General features: G+C 50.0%; 5 protein-coding genes across 5 annotated transcripts; 2 read left to right on the top strand and 3 right to left on the bottom strand.

Moving 5' to 3' along the window:
• Window positions 1-2,063: 2,063 nt before the first annotated feature.
• On the bottom strand, window positions 2,064-4,403 carry FIBRA_06085 (uncharacterized protein; the record flags this gene model as incomplete). The annotated part of the gene is made up of 6 exons (XM_012327826.1): window positions 2,064-2,391; window positions 2,445-2,716; window positions 2,778-3,158; window positions 3,222-3,761; window positions 3,813-4,277; window positions 4,335-4,403. The coding sequence occupies 6 exons, from the start codon at window positions 4,401-4,403 to the stop codon at window positions 2,064-2,066; spliced, it is 2,055 nt and encodes a 684-aa protein (XP_012183216.1).
• A 477-nt stretch (window positions 4,404-4,880) lies between these two features.
• Window positions 4,881-6,508, bottom strand: FIBRA_06086 (uncharacterized protein; the record flags this gene model as incomplete). Its single annotated transcript, XM_012327827.1, has 6 exons — window positions 4,881-5,009; window positions 5,387-5,461; window positions 5,624-5,674; window positions 5,728-5,826; window positions 5,890-6,090; window positions 6,143-6,508. The coding sequence occupies 6 exons, from the start codon at window positions 6,506-6,508 to the stop codon at window positions 4,881-4,883; spliced, it is 921 nt and encodes a 306-aa protein (XP_012183217.1).
• A 516-nt stretch (window positions 6,509-7,024) lies between these two features.
• FIBRA_06087 (uncharacterized protein) lies at window positions 7,025-11,272 on the bottom strand (the record flags this gene model as incomplete). The annotated part of the gene is made up of 19 exons (XM_012327828.1): window positions 7,025-7,246; window positions 7,303-7,344; window positions 7,401-7,781; window positions 7,846-7,894; window positions 7,947-8,083; window positions 8,135-8,214; window positions 8,266-8,274; window positions 8,337-8,393; window positions 8,445-8,468; window positions 8,518-8,580; window positions 8,630-8,655; window positions 8,709-8,755; window positions 8,813-8,912; window positions 8,963-8,990; window positions 9,046-9,185; window positions 9,237-9,397; window positions 10,742-10,781; window positions 10,839-11,064; window positions 11,131-11,272. The coding sequence occupies 19 exons, from the start codon at window positions 11,270-11,272 to the stop codon at window positions 7,025-7,027; spliced, it is 1,974 nt and encodes a 657-aa protein (XP_012183218.1).
• Window positions 11,273-11,609: 337 nt separating this feature from the next.
• FIBRA_06088 (uncharacterized protein) lies at window positions 11,610-12,880 on the top strand (the record flags this gene model as incomplete). Its single annotated transcript, XM_012327829.1, has 2 exons — window positions 11,610-12,234; window positions 12,288-12,880. The coding sequence occupies 2 exons, from the start codon at window positions 11,610-11,612 to the stop codon at window positions 12,878-12,880; spliced, it is 1,218 nt and encodes a 405-aa protein (XP_012183219.1).
• Window positions 12,881-13,128: 248 nt separating this feature from the next.
• FIBRA_06089 (uncharacterized protein) lies at window positions 13,129-13,873 on the top strand (the record flags this gene model as incomplete). Its single annotated transcript, XM_012327830.1, has 3 exons — window positions 13,129-13,554; window positions 13,612-13,782; window positions 13,841-13,873. The coding sequence occupies 3 exons, from the start codon at window positions 13,129-13,131 to the stop codon at window positions 13,871-13,873; spliced, it is 630 nt and encodes a 209-aa protein (XP_012183220.1).
• Between the last annotated feature and the right edge of the window lie 1,898 nt (window positions 13,874-15,771).

Here is a 15,771-nt window from a genome sequence, read left to right on the forward strand (position 1 = left end):
CTACTTGAGGCCATGTGACACCCTGCGAGTCCTCAGGCCTCAAGTCGGCCACTGGCAGTTAGAACGGCAGAAAACAAAGATACATGCATTAGAAGCGACCCGACTGCAAGTACCATTTGAAAGCCTCCAGACACGTCAGTATTTTCTGCCTGTTCTTGGCTAGACGCATCCCAAGACTCTTGAGTTTAGGGAGCACGAGAACATATCTAGAAACGCGAATTGGATTCTGAGGATACGAGCCTGACTAGACCGAGACTCGACTCAATTCACGAGAAACCGGTATTTTGTTAAATATTGAATCCGTACCTACCATTGTAATAGCGTAGAAAGGTGCGGGGTAAGGTGCAGCGATTCTTGGTCTTCATCGCGTACGGATGGCTTCGGCAATGACCTGCGGCTCTGGGCTCTTCATACCAGTTAAACGTTTGTCCTTCTGCACAAGAAGAATTTTGTCGTCGTTGTTCACCACGCATATATCTGCATGCGCCGAGCGGTTTTCTCTGTAGATGAGAGATGGAAGTGTTCGACAGACGACAATCATTCTGTCTTCGTGAGCGTATCCAAGTTTTACTGATAGCTCCGCCAAAAAATTGACGACAGACTCCTGTCCCGCTTTGGGATTGAGTGTGAGAACTAGATAGTAAAGGAGCTCCCAGATTGCGCTATTGGTAGCATCCATTGGATCTTTGATAGTCATGAATCCAGCGAGAGCAGGGTTGTTTAAGTCATTGGTCCCAGAAGAATCGCTCTTCAATTTGTTGAACAAACGCGTATGTTGTAGGAGAGCTCGTGTTGAGTCCAGTCAGTGTGACCGCACTCGACGGACTGGGATCAAGTCGGCCATAGTTTCTACGAGGTTGAACTTGGCCTCAAGTGATTGCACAATTGAAAAACTTACTCGTGGCAATCGTCACAGGGCAATGTTGACCAGACGAGAACGGACAACCGTTGGGGAAATGAGGAAGGTAGAGATGAAGCCTCGCAGGATGATGAGTCACCCAACGGCGAGGGGATGTCGACTAGTCGTGAATCAGATCGATGCAGCGTCGCCATGAAATAGAGGTCAAGTGTCCTTATCGGAAGACTAGGTAACCTGGGACCAACCAGGACCTCTGACAATAAAGATGTCAAGTCCGGCTTACGATAGCATGCGTGTACTTACTGTACTGGCTTCATGACTCAGGTCTGTCTCAAGATAACGCGGCGCATCGTCAATGAGCAAGTTGGCGCGCCTAATAATAATTTCCTTCCCGTGTGTCCAGCGACGCACATATTCATACTTATGAATCAGCATTTTTTTCGTCTTTCGAAGTTGCTCGCTCGATGCTCTAGTACATCATCACTGCATGCCGAGTTGAACACGTAGTCTCATAGCCTCATACCAGATCTCTCCATGTAGAGAGGGATCTGGGTCCGCCTCAACCGAAAATACCAAGTCGGGCACTTCTCGCTTTGAGATTGTTCAAGTCTTAGCTCCGTCATGGATTGGCTCGAGTAGGTGACGAGATACAGAGGAGATTAACCATCGTTATATGACTGTTGACTATCTTACCGGTATCGAGTGGGAAGGGGGATCATTCAAATCCATCGTTCATAGCAATATGCAACACGGCGACTGGAATATAGAAGAAGCCGCTCCGTGGACACAGAGAAGAACAACCGGCAAAAAGAGGAACGCCGTGCGAGACAAAAAGGAAGCATATAGAGGATGAAAGACAAGTTGATAAAGAGGGAGCAACCAATAGCCCAATAGTCCGCGATTATATGTAGGATGTCAGCTCACCAAGCTAGCTATGTTCTCCCACAGGTATATACCCATGAAAAGGGGAGAACAACTCTAACGAGGCGAGGGTATGCGGATCCGAGACCGACTTTTCTCCATCCAAAGTGTTGTTTTATAAGGGATATCGCGTAGGTGGGCTTCGATCCAAAATCAAAAAGAGGTAGAAGCGAGTGGTCATAGGCGGGTGGTGTTCACAGGCAAGTGGAGGGACAGGGTATCCAGAGAGCCAAAAGATCGTATGGCAACGAACGAGCGACGGTGGGCTCCTTTAATGTGATATCTAGTTTGTGAGCGCCACACCTTCCTTAGTTTCCGCAGGTGTAATGATCAGGTCAATAGGCTCCTCCTTCACATCTTGACCTTCCGTCTCCATCTGATCATCCTCCATATGCGGCTCCACCGCGCTTACAGGTCCCGACGAAAGAGGTCCGTTACCACTGGCAGAACGACGAGGACCTGAGCCACCTTGGGGACCAGATCGCGGCGGGTTGGCGCAACGGTCCTTGCCGTGGGCAATTCGCAAATTGGCATAGTCCGGCTTGTTCTTAACCCCTTCAATCGCCTTGATGGCGTTAGAAATGTTGGTGAAATTGACAAACGCGCAGTTCCTGCCGCATCCTCATCAGTACCACGCACTGCGATGAGCATGCCAAGTACTTACTTCTCTTTCAAGAAATTAACCAATTCGATCTCACCGAACTCACAGAAGTCCCTCTTCAGTTTCTCCTCGTTGAAGGTATCAAAGTCCTCGATGTTGCCAATATAAACATTCCGCGTGGCTCCTGAGTGCACAGCCAGAGCGAGCGCCGGTTGCAAAGGGCCAGAGTTCTTGCCCCAGCCAACCTTCAGTCGACGGTTGTTCAGAGTCAAGCCCTGGTACGAGGCCACTTGGAAGAATGTCAGCGCAGCCGCAGGGTCAATAAACGTCACGAACTGCAGAAGCAAACATGTGATCAAAATCGACACACGATGAGCACAACGCGACCGCACTTACGGCGATATGCTTGTCTTGCATGTACCGCAAGCTCTGCAGAACACCACCACGAATGGCATTGCAGAGATCTTCAGCAGTGGTTTCCGGATGGATGTTACCGAGGTATACGGTGCGGTTGAGGCCTTGACCACCAGCCATGCTTGTGAGTGCGTCTTGCGCAAACGGCATATAAGGAGTCATCGGGGAAGCAAAGCTCGGACCATTGGTATTGAGAGGCGACAAAGAAGCAGCAGCGGACTGAGCGACCAGTGACTGAGCAGCAGCAGCCTGAGCAGCCTGAGCGGCGGCTTGTTGGGACTTGGGGATATAGGCACATCGGTCCTTGCCGTAATTGACGCGCTTGCCCGCCCATGCGGGCTCAGTCGGAAGGGTATTGACTACCTTCATGATGATAAGGAAACATAGAATCAGCATCGCAATTCGATATGGGTAAAAATTACGAACCTTGGTGGCGACAGAAATGGAAAGGAAATGCACGAAGCCGATGTTCTTATCGCGTACGATCTTGACTTGGTCGATCAGGCCAAAGCGGCTCAAGTCGTCGCGAAGCTGTTCCTCGGTGACGGTCTCGTCGAGTCCACCCAAGTACACGTTCCTGCTAGCGTTGCTCTGCTGGATGGCGAGCGCCACCTGGCTGGGTACTGCGGAGGGTTTACCCCAGCCGATCTTCAGTTCTTGGCCATGCAGCGATAGCTTCTTGATCAGCGCATCCGCGTGGAACGCTGCAGCTGTAGCGCCATCCAGGAACGACAAAAACACACATGACTTCTCGGGCAGCACTCGAATGGACTCGAGTGGCCCAAAGTGCACCAGGTTCAGCAACTCGTCAACCGATGCTGTTGGGGGCACATTGCCAACATACACTGTCCGACCCGTTGCATTGTTTTGTGCAGAGAGCGCTGCAGTCAGGGCAGCAGGCGAGTATGGTCCTGCCTGCGCCCCCATCGGAATTTGCAGTGATGGCAGTCGAGGTTGGCCCAAGTTCTATATAACCTTCAACCAACAGCGAATACAACAAGTCGAGTAACAACTCACCTGCGCGAAATTCGCCATTTGCGCGTTGTACGGGAAGCCACCAAGCATCCCCATCCCCATCGCTGGAAGGCCCATTCCAAGCATGTTGTAGCCGTTGAATCCACCGTAAGCACCGTTAGCATTCAGATTGTTCCCGTTGGCCGACTGTGGCGGCTGCTGTTGCTGTGGCGTGAACGGGCCAGCGGTGTTTGGGCTCATTTGCGACTGCACCCCATTGGTACCCGTTGCTGTGTTGATGGTCAGTTGCGGCGTCGAGTAGAGCGCATTGCCACCGAATCCAGTAGACGGGGGAGAGTTGTTGAACCCAGACTGGACCATGCTCGCACCAGGACCGTAGCCGTAGTTTGCAAACGCCTCGCGGTTTGCAGTTGGAGGGAGGCCGCCCGCTCCGTTGGACGCGCCGAATGAAGTCGGAGACCAGCGAGCCTTTTTTGCATCAGGACCACCTACAGCGTCCATGGACCTCTAGAGAACGGATTTAAACGCGGGTGCTCCCGCAGAGCAGTGCAAGTAAGACCGCACCTTCATCATCTCGAAATCGAAACCGTAACCAGGGTATTGTGCGACGAAAGCTGTCTGCGAGTCGTCCATGTCGCGATAAGGGGGTTACGATGAATGAATGGAGGAGGTAGGTAACGGAGAAAAATGATAGAAGGCAAGTTAGAGAGTGTGGGGGGCGCAAAAAGCGGATCAGGTCGCGAGGAAAAGAGCGTGATGGAGTTGGTGTTTTAGAAAAAGACACGCACAAAAAGAGGGCGGTGGGGGCGATATATAGGATTATTTAAAGAGAAAGCTCTTGAATTCACGGCTGCCCACCCACGAAAAGGAAGACGAGGGACAACGGGCAGGGCGACAGCGAAAACGAGAATCGAAGAACAGAAACAAGCTGACTGAACCCTCTCACTTCGAGATCGAAACCGGATTATTTTGTTCCCACAGCTTCGGCTATCAGCGCACGGACCACCCCATTTCTAACTAAAGACATTCTGAGACAGCGGAAATGAAATTTCGTGGCATGTAATCATACAAAATGAGGTACGAAGAATATCGGAATGGCCGAGGCAGACATCATAGCTTGGCCAAATGTGCACCATCGCCGGATGTCGCAGGAACATGCGCGAGAATCCAAGAGACACACTCGTCCCAAAACTTCTCCTTCATGCCGTTCGGCTCATTCGTGAGCTCGTGATAACCGCCCTAGAAAATGAAACGTTGAGCGAGGAAGAACACCGCTCAAATTCTCCCATGCGAAGACTTCCATGAAACAGGAACGGCGGGACAAACAGTCCTAGACCTAGACTCCTGATACGCCGACGATATCGAACCCTCCTGCGGCAGAGCCGAACTCCCAAGAGATGCACAAGGTTATCTCGATATCCATCCTACCTGGTACTAGCGGACAATTCAGACAAAACGTGGCATATTTCGACAATCGAGCGACCGCCGGAACGCCATTGAAGCGCGGTAACAGTCTGTCACCAAGACACCAGACTTCTCGATACATTGATGAACCCGTCACCATGAACAAACTGACGACGCTTCGGGCCGCAGGACATAGCAAATGAAGTTCTTACCGGGAACAGAGCAAGCTTCTTGTCTTCGGCATCAAGCTTGTTAAAGAACTGTTCGGATGCTGTATGCGACGTGACCTGCGAGCACACGGAGGGCCGAGTTGCGCGCCGGATCAGCAATAATGCACAAAGTTCATATTCCGGATAAGTCAGCGACTCGCCTTGTCATCGGTCCCATGTATTATAAGGAGCTGTTGCAGGATTCAAAATGATGATTGCATGACTGGCAAAAACACTAACAGAAAGATTCTCGGGCCAGTGGTGGTATCCGCTGCGAAGCAGATTTTCGCCCTTCGGAGTGAGATCAATCGATTATTCTATTTGACAGTATAATGATCACTCACTCTTTCAAGCATGTCGGTTAGGCCGCGGAATGTGCCATACGACTTGATGAGCGGGTCCAATTCACTGGCCCGATTGACGATAGCATCGTGCGATAGGTCCTGTGGACAATTGAGTCTCATACCACGAAACTCACGCAAAAGGCACACGAAAACTAAACACACCTCGGCAGGGACTCGTGCAGGAAAGGGAAGCCAGGGAATGATCGTGGCTGCCATCCCTCCCGCTTTCCGTAAAAGCTTTGAAGCAGGAACAGTTTGCAGTAGGAGAGGACTCGATGCAATCACTCCGGACAGCAACTTGATGGTCTCCGATGACGGTGGCGGCTGCGCTTGCGTAGAGAATGCGAGGACCATCCCGCCGCCCTGGGAAACAAGCATGAACGCGCAGATAATTGAATTAAGTAGTAAGACCCACCATCGAATGCCCAAATAAAAACAAGGGCAGGTTGGGATGCTCCTTCTTCACATGGCGCACCCACCACTCAATATCCTGCATCTGCATCTGGTGTGATGCCTTTCCGTACACAGCATCCTTGCTCTTGTGCTGGTTGTCTAGGGCCGTCCTTCCAAAGCCCCGCTGGTCGAACGCGAACACCATGATATCCCTTGCCGCCCAATTGCAATGCGCATGCTCATATCGTCCTACGTGGTCCGCGAAGCCATGTACGAAGAGAACTGCTGCGCGTGGAGCGCTCGCTGCAGTGTAGGTGCGAGTGTAGAACTGGTGGTCGCCTGGGCCGGCGATCCAAGCCTCGCTATATGCGGAGGAAGAATCCGACATACTGTAATTGGATCTTGGAATTTGCAGAGACAGACAAGTGCGTAACAGAAAGTATTTATGAGTCTGCAAGGACAGCAGGGGCGCCTGGCAGTGCGTGCCGACTGGACAACGTTTGTTTCTATCCAAGTGATCCAAGTGACTTCTCACTGGCGTGGGCTATCTCGAGACAAGCTCAACGCCAGCAATTGCCAAATTCCGGTAGAATGTCGGATACGAGTAAGTGTGGCTTCAACCTGATTACAACAGATTGTTCAGTTGTGGTTTTGATTCCAGTTCCAGCAAGTCGAGTAGACCAGAATCCTATAGCTAGTGCCAGTGAGGAATGGTAGTCGTGCCAGTTTAGGTCAAAGCCGCATAGTGACTGCCAATGATGGACATAACCTCAGGCTAGGGTTGCGTTGAGCCGCGGCCCGTCGAATCAATCGTGCCAATATGCAATTATGTAAGCAGTACATAAATGAAGATTTCTACGTGTTGATATTCATATCCACAGTAGGGTTGGTGGTACAGGCTGTTTCAATTCCAATATTTTACAGCATACAGTCCAAGAACTGCGTTCGCAAGCGTCGGAGAATATGACAGCACGTCCGAATCGGTATAGGCCTTGTCGCTCTGGACGCCGTTGAGAATCTCGAGTAGTTGGGTTTCGATGAAGTTTATGAAAACGAGATCGACGAGCGTGTCGTTCGATACGCTTGGAGGGTTGGACGAGATGAAGTCTGGACTGGAGTAGTATGGCTATCGAAGGTGCGTATCAGCTGTGCATGATGATTAGCGTCGGGTAATTGACTCACCACTGGAATATGGGGAGTGTCGTCACCGACACCAGGGCACAGCTATGGTGAAGCAAGTTGGCACTTGTGATAAATCAGAAAATCCGAGTAAGACTCACGTCTTGCGTCACGTAGCCCAGATTCAAATTTTCCGTCGTCTCTCTTCTCTCCATGTGCCGCTCGTTCATTTCCTCGAGCCACGCATTATAGCGCATGGAGACGTCGCCCATTGCATATTTTTCCATCTCACGTTCCATGTACTCAAGCGATCGTTTTTCATCAGCACCCGCTTTGTTGAGCGCGGGGAGGACCAGGCTTGCGACAGAAAATGTAATATTCGGAATGTAGAGGAACGAGTCCGTGAACGGCGCAGCAGTGAGCTGGTCGTTCTTTGTAAACGAACCACTCAGAACATCGAAGCGTAACTCCCCAGAGTTGACAATCATGATGTTTGGAACCAAGATGCGAGAGCTGTTGATCGTCAGTGCATATGGCATTGCCTATGGCACAATTCATAATATTAGCCAATGGAAGACAAAATTACTGTCCGACTTAGTATCTTACCTCGGCAACGTATAATGTCAACACAGAGCCGTTCGACGGATACGGGTTGCTAGATGATCATAAGCACAACAAATCATAGAGACATTTCCACAAGTACGTACCGAGACAGCGTGTAATCTTGTGGCGCATATCCGAATAGATAGCTGAGGTCATAATCCACGGCCAGCTCAAGAAGCCCTTGGGTGATTCCTTGGCCTGCCGCAGTGTCATATGTGAAGTTACTCCTGCCGGTGTGATACTGTTGAAGCGCGTCATTGAATGCAGTGGATGATAATTAATCGTGAAAAACCTCGTAAGTAACCCGGTTAGCATCCAAGTATCGGCGAGTAAAAGTGATGTTGTGATCCTTGGGAACGTCGAGATTGGCACCTACACGAATGGTCAGCGCTCAATCGATAAATGTAAGAGGGTTTTTCGTACTCATCCAGCCTACAGAGCGCGAGTCAATCAACACAGCGATGCGAGCGGCTGACTGAATGTTCTCGACATACCAACAGTTTCCATGTATCGACCACTCTCAAGGGCCATGGATCGCCCGTCGAATTGAGCTTTTGATACATCAGATACATGTCTAATAATCAGAGAGGAAGAAAACATACTGCAATCACGAATATGAGTGTGGCCTATATGCATCTGTTACTTATGAATCGCAGGTTCTTCAACAGTACGTACCACCAAAAATGAGAATGGGCGTCGTCGGGTGCACCGCGCGAACCGCATCGTAGACGGTGGGCCCTGCATCAAGAGTCAGCATGCGACAAGTCCAAATCATAAATGGACTGACAGTTATCGTAGCGAACAGGCATGTGGCTACATGAATTAGTAGATTTCATTTCCCGAGGAAAAAGTAGGCTATAGCGCACCCGAGTAGGACAAATACGTCTGGCTCTTCCGCAATTGCCTCGGCAAACTTGAAGATAAAACACTAGTTTAGGCAATAGTACAAATATTAATGGATCAAACGCACCCATTCTTCCTTTACCATATCGGCCACCGTCTGCACGGTAGTGTTGACATCGTTGCCTGTGAAGTCGTACAGAACACCCAACGAGGTAATAGAGCGTCCTCTGCGGCATTAAATCAATCTCATGACTACGACAACAGAAGATAGACACACTTCCGCGTCTTGAACTTGGTGTAACGGCCTATAGGAGGAAAATGAGACAACAGTACGTCGGCTATCACTGTGAGGGTACGCACTTCCTACAGGAACACTAATAGTATTGTTGTTTCCGTCGAATACGGTGATGTTCACGTTGGATGACAAATAACGTCCGTTCCAATGGGGTGCGAAGTTAGTGTACATGTCATACGTGTTTGCGTAGTCGTACAACTCGTGGCTGCACAAACTACGTCAACTCGGAACCGAGACGGAAATCTCAAACACGCACTTGCCGATCGCCAAGACATCGTAAGGTAGTTCCATGATGAATTGGTTGGTCTGGTTTGAATGGGAGATGTCAGCGACATTCAACATTGGTTGCAAGAAACACAGCGCGTGCCTCATGTCCATCAACTTGACCTGGAGGAAACCCGTCCGAAAGTCCGGTCCCTGTGAACACAAACGATCAGACCGATCAATTATGGGAAAGCAGATTGTTGATCACCATCATGTAGATCGCCCGTGTCTACCAAGAGGAGATCGACATCTTTTTCCTACAACTGGATATAGTGACTTGCGCCACGGATGAGAGGAGGCATACCAAGGCGATCTGTTTCATATGTGTAACGAACGACGCGAAGTCTCCGAAATCGCCACTATTACGCAGAACAATGAGTAAGTGAGTGTTTGGGACGATAGTAGGCAAACCTGTAATTGGGTTCCGGGAAGGATAAGTGCTGATGACCTAGCAGCCACCCGTGACTATCGGTTGTGTGGATGATGCTATATGCAATGTCTGGTATAAAGCCGAGTCGTCTTTCATAGCGGAAAACCTACGCACTTGAAATCACTCCATTCTAACGGCCGACTTGGAGGCGTCAGAGGCACCTGGGGGTACAAGCGCTTGCTATGTTCATGGACATGATCGTGCTCCTCAGGACATGCGAGAACCGACGAAATTGCAGCCAAGGCAGTCAAGACCGTGAACGCGTGCTGCATCCTATGAACAGACACCAGAGTGGTCAGGGTGATTGATCCATTGCGCGCCTGCCCGACTTTATACTATGCGACCAATATTTCCACTGATTGGATGAGAAGCTCAAGAAGTCTTGGCATGAGTGTCTCCTGAACTCTCCGCGTGGTCCTGATGATTTGAATTTCTAGCGCTGACGGCTATCTCATACTCGTTGCCCCACGTGTAGAGGGTCTTAGAAGGAAAGCAGCCCATAAGGCCGATGGATAGCTGGTTGTGAGGAACGTGCGTGAGTCAATACTGAGGCCTGAGGCCTGAGGATCCATGTGGCACTGACATGGGAGAGATGCGACCACGAACGTCGATTCCTTGGACATTCTCCCCCATCGTGACACATGCCACCGAAAGAGACTGACGTGAGTCAGCGCTTCCAACAAACCACGCGGTTAGATTGCAATCTGCAAATACTGTATCTGCTCCGAGCCGTCCGCTAACCCAATGATACCCGATTGCTAAAGCTCGACCAATGCACAACAGGTTCTGTAAGCAGAACGGCAGAGGCAACTTGAGATTTCCATTTTGAAAATCTGATGTCAAACTTTGACACCAGTGGAATCCGCACATTTCCATCGTCGTCGGAGATGGAGGTCTTGTGAGAATCAATGCATATGGGTGAACAAATACTTAGGTATGCGTATCTGAGACATGTATCATAGCTGTCCTATCCGCTGTTGCATCTTCTCTTTGACCGTTATGTATGCGTTCATAATTGTCTGCTCGTTGATGACGATATCCGTCGCGTCGGCCCTCGGTCTACTCACCCGCGATGCAATGGCAGTCGGATCCGTTTCCACCATGACGCTGTCGCACGCGCGAATCAGCTAGCCATGAAAACATCGTATACTGTTTCACACTCACCCGTCGTCAAAAATCTCATCCAAGCACAGCAGCACCAGATCGAGATTCTCTAGCACACCTCTCTTCTCTACCTGGCGCCGAAGGAGAAGGTGTACAGCATCGCAGAAGGCCGTGAGGGCGGAATGCACCATGAGTTCATTCTCGGACGGGTCAGCAATGAGACAGAAGATGAGATCCAATGAGTGTTTGTAAACTACTAAATGGGAGTCGTAGAGAATGATGTCCCCTGTGAGATGAGAGCTAGCAATTGAATGACAACGTAGTATAGTAGATACATGAGCCAGTGGCGCACCTCCCGCTCTCTTCGTTTTTTGATAGAGCCCTTTCTCAAATGCTCGTTGTTCTTTCAAGTAGCGTAACTTCTGGGACTCGGCATGAGGGTGGCTTTTGGGATGGTAATACTTAGCGATGACACGGTGACCATCTGTGTCCATGATCAGAAACCCAGTAATCGTGTATAGCGACAAATTCATGGTTGGAAATATATACTGTTGAGATGGTACGGTCGCTTCGCCGAGTATTGTCGTAGAACCGGTAGACTGGACAGCTACTAAGTGTGAGGTAACCTGACCACAAGTTACTTAGATTACGCTGATTTAGTTACATATACTTTAGTAGCGTGTCCTTGGGTATTCTTTTTGACACCATAGCATATTTTACTATAGCCTTTCATTTTTGCGATCGCAATATCGCAGTGTCGGTCTCTCCTTATTCCCCTGCATCGTTGACGATTAAGAGGTTGTTATTATCAGGATAAAAGTCCGGACCTGCATGCCAACGAGTTTGGAACACTTTCTCAGTTCTGATGCAGCCATTGCCATCCTAATCCCACTAACATTATTCATTATCAGTGCCTGTCTGCACCGACCATCTTTCGCTGAATTGTACAGCCTCCTCTCCGAAATTGTATACGGCAAGCATGTCGCGTTACCCCACCCCTTTTCTCTTCAGCATGCGGCAGTATCATTCGGCCAATATGCTCAGATGTCAAATAGGGAACTGTCGAAGATGCGTGCATCATACGGGCGACTTATTCGAACACACAAATGCATAGGTACCAGCTTCGGGTATCCGAACAAGTTAGATCAACTGGAGAATTCTATACGTACGAATGCGCAAATCACTCAAGGCATCGCAGATCTTGCTAGGAATCAGTTCTCGAGTCTACTGGCCACTACGCTATCGGCAGACCTACGAGGAGACCTCGGAAGAGTCAGAGAGTCGCTAAAGCATTTCGTGCGAGATTGGAGCGACGAGGGAAGGGAGGAACGTGCGAGGATATTCTCTCCGATCTTGGACGTCTTAAAGGAGGTACAGCCTGCGCGGCGTGCGTCGATGCGAGTACTCGTCCCAGGATCTGGCCTCGGGAGATTGGCTTGGGAGATCTCTGAGCTCGGTACGTTTCATGTTTCCTGAGGTTTATGCAGCGATTCTCAGATCCATGAGTAGGGTATCATACAACAGCAAATGAGCTATCATTCTTCATGAACATCGCATTTCGGTTCCTACTCTCAGAAGAGACGACGCAGACTCCACATCAGCACGTCCTGCAGCCGTATTCGCACTGGTTCTCTCACCAGCGTACCAGGGAGGCTTTATTTCGACATGTCACATTTCCTGACGTCGTACCGCGGCTCGCTAGTGCAAGCCTCTCATCCAATCTACATATCGAGGAGCAAGATTTCCTTTCGCTCCGCATATCACCAGACTATGACTACATAAGCACCCTCTTCTTCCTCGACACCTCTCTCAATGTCATCGAGACCATTGAACGCATATATGCACTTCTTAGGCCAGGAGGAATGTGGATAAATCTTGGACCGCTCTTGTGGACCGGTGGGGGACTGGCCGGGGTTGAACTAAGCTTGGAGGAAGTTCTCCGCCTTGTGGAATTAGTTGGTTTTAAGTTATACGAGGAGCATGACCAACGCCACAAGACGATGCGTAGAACCATTGAGTGTGAGTACACCGCCGACCGAGAGGCAATGATGCGATGGTTGTATCAGGCGGAGTTTTGGGTGGCAGTGAAGCCAGGGTGTTGAGTAAGGTGTGTCTTGTTGCCACTTCGGCTCTGATAAATACTTGATGAAATTCAGACATTTGGAATGTGCATGGACCATGTGTGGCGTGATTCCTGAACAATGAATGCTTTGTAGCAACGTGCGGATGTGGCCATGCCACAGGTCAAAGCGGCAGTCGGCACGCCGCCACAGCAGGACAATCCATAAAGCATAAATTGGTTTAGAGGTTTGCAGCGGCTCATTACATTTGCCTCCCTTCGACTGCTGCTATGTGTGCTCTCTATGAACCGCTCCACATCTCCGTGATCAACGAACTCCAAGACGTTGATATGGAGTCCGAGATGGTGTCTGAGCTTATGCACGAGCCGCTCACTATCAGACTCCCGGCAAATAGAGCAAAGCGGCGTGCAGATACAGATGCGAGGGATGTAGATGGTGGGTATGGGTCAACGAGTGGGTCCGTTTCCTCACCACTTCATCCCTTGGCGTCGCCCATCACACCTCCACGATCTTCGGGGTCAAGTCCAACTTCCGAGAATAATTACAGCACATCACCTAGTCCCAATCGCCGGATATCCTCGTCTCCACGGAGTGTCCGCCGTGGACGGTCATCTGGAGCTTCCCAGCCACCTCGTCTTCGCGAGATTTATCAGAGTGTCAGCTGCATGTCCGGCTATGCAGGCTATAGCTTTGAGGTAAGTCCTGAGTGAGCATCGTCATTTGTACAGTATTTTTACTTATGGTATGGGCAGGAAATTCGCGTTGGAAACTACATAGCGAGTTACATGGCGAAGAATCAGCCACCCCAACCTGTGGCGGAAGGCGCACGCAGTTGCAGTATTTTAGAGCCAATTTTTCGACCGTCTGTGCTGGATGTGCAGCATGACAAGGATCCGGATGCCACAATGTCTATGTCGGACTCGGTGAGTGAAATTCGAATATAATTGGTCTTATCTTATAAGAAACCATATATTTCCATAGCAGCCCGCATTCACCTTCACATTCTCAGTGTGATGACGGTATCTTCCTAGTTGGCCCCGCGCTTTGTACCTTCCTCATCGTAATTGAATCACATGCTCATCAGATTGGCCGTCTCAAGTGGCTCTGTTGTGACTTGACTCTGTGATTTAAATTCTGTGCTTGCTACTAGCTTCCATTTAAGAGCGCAAATGCGCTGAGTCCAATCTGCACACCGGGATACCCATATTGTGAACGCTGTACATGCGCCATCAAATATCATCGTGTGACCGTGACGCTTGATGTGATTCACGTTTGAGTGTTTTTCATTGAGCTTTTCTAGATGTAAATTTGCTCCAAAAGCTAGCGAACATGACATCCAGGTCCAGGATACATAATATGTACTATGTACTCACTGGCAGTTTGCTATCCATTCGCCCATTTGTCCTGGCAGTCTCACGAAACACATTCTATGGTTAGGGTTGTCTCAGCTATTGCAACAAATTCAAGTCTCGACTATGCTGGCCTGATTTCAGGAATGTTAGAGAATGCTATAGCCTATAGGTGCTTCTAAGCTACCATAATTATTATTTCGTGGGCGTTCCCGTTATGGACCTTACAATATCAGGGCGTGTGTTATATCGCCATCAACGACGCTGTGCGTCGTGTTCGCAGTTACCGTCCGAGCTGTGTTCTACGCATCTTCCACCATCATGTCTGCCCGACGCCAGTCGTCGACGACATCTCTCTCAAAATACGCACGAGCCAATTCGCCTGATGCGTCTGACAGGTCTCTTGACTTTTGCAACGCATTCTGGGGCCTGGGTGATGGCGGTGTCGATGTCCTGTTTGCCCGAATGCGCGGCGCGATGAGGACGATAGAGGAGCTCAGGAACTTCTGGAAGGAGAGGTAAGTACATTCACATCGTACTCTCGTCTGGTCTAACTATGCCCTAGGGCTTCAATTGAGGAGCAATACGCGAAACGATTGGCAAACCTGGCCAAGTCAACACTGGGCAGAGATGAAATTGGGTGATTACACTGTTCTTTCTATCTGCAATATGTGTTCATAGACTGGTGTAGAGATCTGCGTGCATCACTGGATACACTTCGCCAGGAGACCGAGAAGCAGTCTGGGTTCCACATGATGGTCGCTCAGCAGATTAAGACGGACCTTGAAGGCCAGACAGCTATTTTCCTGAGCAGACAACAACATCACAAGAAAACGTTTCAGGCTACGATTGAAAAAGACTTCAAGACGAAGCAGACGCATGAGTCGTATGTGAACAAGGCACGAGAGAAGTACGAATCAGACTGTGTGCGAATCAACTCGTACACCGCCCAGTGTACTCTGATGCAAGGCAAGGATCTCGAGAAGATTCAACTTAAACTCGAGCGTGCCCAGCAGACGGTGCAAGCGAACGAGCGGGATTTTGCCAAGTTTGCTCGTATACTGCAGGAGACGGCACAAAAATGGGAGCTCGATTGGAAGGCATTCTGTGACAGTTGCCAGGACATGGAAGAGGAACGCATGGAGTTCATGAAAGACAACATGTGGGCCTTTGCCAATGCTGTGTCGACTGTATGTGTCGCAGACGATGAGGTAGGCGCTTAGTCATGACCGTTGAACATTGACTTACCTTTTGTCGTAGTCATGCGAGAAGTTGCGTCTGTCGCTAGAGCAAATAGAACCCGAGCGCGACATGGAGAACTTCGTCCGCGATTATGGCACAGGCAGTTCAATCCCCGATCCTCCCGCGTTCGTCAATTACGCCAACCCAGAGGCCGTGCCCTCTTCTTCTCAGCGGCCGACGACGCACCCGTCCAACTTTGCGCGGTCTTCCCAGCGCGCACGCCAGGTCCCTGCTACGCCTCTACCACAGGATGAAGACGAAGAGCCAAGAGCTAATATGGCAGGGATCGGAATGGCCGGCGGGCGGCGCAGTGATGCACCG

This window comes from Fibroporia radiculosa (assembly GCF_000313525.1).
Source record: "Fibroporia radiculosa TFFH 294 genomic supercontigs, scaffold6005, whole genome shotgun sequence".
NCBI lineage: Eukaryota > Fungi > Basidiomycota > Agaricomycetes > Polyporales > Fibroporiaceae > Fibroporia > Fibroporia radiculosa.